Source organism: Prunus mume, linkage group LG7 (genome assembly GCF_029339155.1).
Source record: "Prunus mume cultivar Tortuosa linkage group LG7, ASM2933915v1, whole genome shotgun sequence".
NCBI lineage: Eukaryota > Viridiplantae > Streptophyta > Magnoliopsida > Rosales > Rosaceae > Prunus > Prunus mume.
In genome coordinates, this window is record NC_142704.1 from 16,650,844 (window position 1) to 16,656,125 (window position 5,282).

The 5,282-nt window shown below is 33.4% G+C and overlaps 1 protein-coding gene across 1 annotated transcript; it reads right to left on the bottom strand.

Moving 5' to 3' along the window:
* Positions 1-407: 407 nt before the first annotated feature.
* LOC103342639 (inositol oxygenase 4-like) lies at positions 408-1,649 on the bottom strand. Its single transcript, XM_008246272.3, has 2 exons — positions 1,517-1,649; positions 408-1,271 (listed from the first exon to the last, which is right to left on the bottom strand). Exons 1-2 carry the CDS (start codon positions 1,582-1,584, stop codon positions 491-493), a joined length of 849 nt encoding a protein of 282 aa, XP_008244494.2. The 5' UTR covers positions 1,585-1,649; the 3' UTR covers positions 408-490.
* Between the last annotated feature and the right edge of the window lie 3,633 nt (positions 1,650-5,282).

Consider the following 5,282-nt stretch of genomic DNA (forward strand, 5'->3'; position numbering starts at 1 on the left):
ATACAATACAACCGGTTAGGGTGTACAAGGGGTATTTTGGTAGTTAAATAAGGTGTACTTAGTTAATTATATATTTTTAATTTAAATATTAGAGTATACTTAGATCATACGGTATACTCAGTTAATTTTAGACTTCTTTAACAACACTCATACAATTAACATGTGTTTTTCATCGTATATGGCTTTGGGGCCCACTTTGTCAAAATTAGGGTTTAGGAAGTGCAATCATCTTATTCTTTCCTCTTTTTTTAGATAAATATAAAATAAAATAAAAATAGATTAGTGCAGATAAAAATGGAAGAAAACCAATCTTTATTAGTACGTATGTATGTGTATGCACAACAGCACAAAAATACAAATATTATTTTTCATATTTTAACCAAACGTTTGTTTATTCATACAGGACAAATTAAAGAAGGTATGAAACAGAGCACACATTAGGGTACATAATTTTTCCCAAATATTATAGGATATGAATCATTTCTCCCGATCACCATCTGAGCTTTTCTGGGAAGTACTTGTCAATAAGAGATAAATAGTAAGGCTTTACTTTCTCAACATCAATTCGAACTTTGCTCTTGCTATAGAGGTCATATTTGTTGAATATTTGAAGCCACTTCAAATTCTCTTCATCCTCCTTGTTCATTAGGTGTTCATATGCCCCAGATTTGTGCAGAGGATAAAAAGAGTGATACCTAATGATGAACAATCCAGCCTGAGGCAAAGTGCTTCCATTTTCCTTGGCCACCAAGTACATGTAGTCATCATGACCCCATGACATCATCACATTTTCAAGTCCACATCCATGGGAGTAAATTCCGTACTTGGAATTATATGAAGGGTTGTTGTGGTCTGGATTTTCCTTGAAGTACTTGTGGTGAACAATGGCCTCATCAAAAGCACACCCAAGAGGATGCGTGTCTCCAACCACAGCCCATTGAGGAAGCCCTCCAAACTTAGGAAGCAGAAGCACTTTTCCAAGGTCATGAATAAGAGCAGTCAAGTGCAGCCAATCTTCATTGGGATAGTCTTTTCTAACTGCTTCTGCTGTTTGCAACAAGTGCTCAATCTGTGGTTCGTCCAAATCAGGGTCACTGTCATCCACAACTTCATTCAGGAGCTCACAACATTCCCATATGCTCATTTCCACTCTATTCAACTTGCTATACTCCTCTCTCATCTTCTTCACAAAATCGTACGTTTGGTTAATGTGGTTCAGCCGGTAGAATTCCTCCACGCTTTTCTGCCTTTCACTTTCTGCATTATAGTCCCTGCAATCAATTCATTTTCATACCATGCATGCCGCACTTTAGTTCATATTGTTCACTGAAAGAAACAAACACATCCAGCCAGCTCGAATTTGTTCACCAAATAATGTGTCTCATTATTTGAACATTTGAACGAATGAAATAACAGTCGCATCATTTGGTTGATAAATTTAGTGTACAAATTTCTTGAGTGTACCTAATATAGTGGTTACATAAAAATGTGGACAAAAGCATATAATAAAGCAAACCTGAATGACTGCCCAAATGAATTAATTTCCGGGGTAATGAACTCGTCGCTTGCTGGTGTCACAGCCATTTGTACGAAATCACCCGGTGCTTCTATATGACTCAAAATGAAACGAATTGAAAAAGAAGGAGAGAAGAAATTAAGTTGGCGCCCATCAATGGTAAAACATGTTGGGTTTTTATAGTCCCATAAAAAAAGTCCTTGTGTGGATAATTATAAGAGCATTAGAGTCCTTAACTGAAAATATTATCTGTCTAAACCATTTTATCCGACTAATCCGAATGAAACGCTCAAATACAAGGGAAGCAATTGGTAAGGCTGCCCATATTTGGAAATTTTAGCCTCTCGATATGGCTTGAAATAAAATTCTTCCAACTGAAGAACTATGTTTTTTACTATTTTTCACTGACGATTGATACCAACGGCTTATTTGTCACCCTCTAAATTGAACAGCCTTCCATAACCATTAAAATTATCAATGCAGTTTAACATTAATCTCTCTAATGTTGTTTTTTTTTTTCTGTTACTTCTACGGTTTGTTTATTTTAGTGATTCTTATCAATGAGAGAGAGACATATTCGAATTTGAGACGTCTTATAACATGTTATGTGCACAGGATGCTCTTTAAGCGAAGTGTTATATATACTCAAGTGCTATAACAGGAATATAAATTATCAACAAATTACACTCATACATATTGTAAAATAAAGTCTTCATTCAAAATCACATTGATTTGGGGCCTTTTAGCTATATGGTGGTTGTGGAAATAATCGTACCTCAATTTGATGAGTTATTTACCGCACTGGAAATCCACATGTAGACCGTATAATTAAAACCAGCCACCCAAATAATGTTGCATATTGCCAATGAGATTTAGTCTAATGAAAATGGTATTGATTTGTAGATCAGTAATCTCAAGTTCAAATCCCCATTGCACATTGGGGAGACTTTGGAAAAACCCAAAGGAGAGAGAAATTTTGTAAAAGAAGCCAAAATTGACAAATTTGCCCTTAATTATTTTTGGATTTCCTAAGAAATCATTTACACTTGCATGTCTTTGATTTGAAAGTTGAGAGGTTTTTCTGTCTTTTTTGAAAAAGTTTTAGCTTTTTCCAAAAGTAAATTTTTTTTTATAGCTAAAACCTAAATTTACTTAATATAAGAGTAAATAATAATGTTGCATTTTTTACACTTCAATAATATAATCCTGAAAGCTAGCTGCAATTTTTATTATAGTTGCAACAACAATATTGATGCCTACACTAGAAGGTCAAACCGTATATGTTGTAGGAGACGAGTTTGGTTGGAATATACCTCGAAATCATTGCAGATCCTCGGAATTTTACAGTCGTTGGGCTTCACATTATAATTTTTTTGTTGGAGACATACTAGGTAAACTTCACTCTTTAGCTATATATTATGCAACAACAACAAAATTGGTTGAAGCAATGACTAAAAAAAAGGGGAACTTATAAATAAACTCAAAATGGGTGAAGTATTTATAAAGAAGGATAAAATTAAAGTGTTTGGACAATAATGCCTTTATTCATTTTTGGATTGCCTAAGAAATCCTTTTTTTCTTTTCAGATGATGCCAAAGGATTGTTGCTTGATGCTTGACGTATGGAGTTAAAAATTTGCTTTGATAGTTTTTGGATTGATGTTGCATCTGCTACCATGTTGCTGGGATGATCTCTTCACGTAAAAATGAGGTTAATGATGTTTGGCTTCACATGGTCTTCTTGTGTTTGCTGCTATGGTTTTATCATGCTTCCATCATCTTGTCTATATTGTGTAGCTCTTCTTCTCCTAAGCTATTTCAGTATGAGTTGTCATTGTCTTCTGGTTCAATCTGTGCTGCTATCTGGCTATAGATTTCATCAAAAAAATTTGCTCATGTTGTGCTTATCCTAAATTTATATGTCATCTGGTCTCCTGGATGTAGACTCTGAATAAATCTTGACAAAGTTGGATTGGTGAAGGAGGGTTAGACAATCATCATTGAACTTATTGCTCCTCAATATTTTTGAATGTCCTGCTTGGTAGGGATCCTTGTCTTTGCTGATTCTGCCAGACTAAGTAGTTCATTATAAGAAATAATAATACTATGTTGTGCTTTATCTGGGTAAATACTATCCTCAAACCATTATGGGGATATGCTGGTGAAATCTAATTTTATGCTCTTCCAAAGAGGAATATAGAAACTTATGACTTCTTTTAATTTTGAGGAAAATGAATCTAAATGATCACTATTTTCAATATAAAGTTAACCTAAATAACCATATTCTGCTAAAAATGCTAGAGTAACTGTGATAGTTTTTTGTTGATGCTCTAAATGCAGTTCTATATATTCAACCATGTTAATACTAGCTAAGTAAATAGTATAATGAGAATAGCTTTTGGTAATAATTTGTATACCAGTTTTAAATTGAAAAGAAAAGCTTGAATGTATAGTTGAAGAGATGTATTTTGCTCATACTCTAATCTAATCATAAGACTCTTAACATCATGTGGTAAAAATCTATACCTTTCTCTAGCTAGAGTTTGAAGAAAATATGGATTTTTAGTTTTTTGCTCAAGGAAAAATTCTCTATTACGCTCAAGTAAGTTGAGCTCATTAGCCTCTTTTTCTTGTAAAACCGTACTTAAATTTTGACATCTTAAATTAATGATTCTAGGAATCAGGGAAGTAATGAATATTCCTCCTTACAAATACATTGAATCTAGTTATGAGATTTTACGGTTATTCTATATATGGTACATAGTAGGAATGGAGGAAATAAAGAATTGGAGAATCTAGGAATCAGGGAAGTAATGAATAGGTATGAGAAATTTGTAAGGAGGAATATTCGATAAGGAAGGTAATGCTTTTGTACTTATTAACAACCAAGAAACAAGAGAAAAGAAAGTTAGGTTGAATGCAAAGAAATGTTAAGGAGGACTTGAATGGACTCATAAAATAAACGAGTGGTTTGACCAAATTCAGGAGAGCCATCAACTTGTAGGCCATTTCGAATAGAAACATAGAAACACTAACTGCTCATATTATTAGACAACATTAATGTGTGTTTTTGCGTTGTGTGCTGTGAAGTATAAAGTTGAATTGTGTACAAATATAAATATTTTTTTTTTCTAGGGTTTGTTGTGTTTTGGAATTATCTTAAAGTGGTAAGTGTATTTTTTTTACGTTTATTATTTATGTGCTTCTTATAGAGAAAACTCATTTATTTTATACCAGTGATATTGAAAAAAGGGCCGAATCAATACAGAACACCGGGTGAATTCTCTTTAACCACTTAACTTTAAGTCCCACAAATTATGTATTCTATTATTGAAATTCAATTGGATGTAAAGCATGCTTTTAGAGTCTCAAAGTATAACCACTGTGAAATATTTTCATGAACCTATTACTCTAGTGATATTTCTCTTCACTAATTATTGATATCACAGTGTTTCTCTTCGTATTATAAGAGTAAAGATGAACTAAAAAAGAAATACTTTAAAATCCCCCATTGGTATATATAATAATAATAATAATAACCAGAATTTTGGCATTTGTAAGCACAGCTCAAATTATTGAATAAATAAATAAATAAACAGAAATTGGTTTGTGCATCAAAAGGAAAAAGATTACATGTAAGAGTTTAGGTCCAAAACACTTCAGCCCATCTCATGGCCCAGCATTGCAGCCATTACCAGAAGTAACTCACCCAACCCCAAAGCTCCTAAAACCCTGCTTCTCATCCCTCCACTGCCCCTAAAACCCAT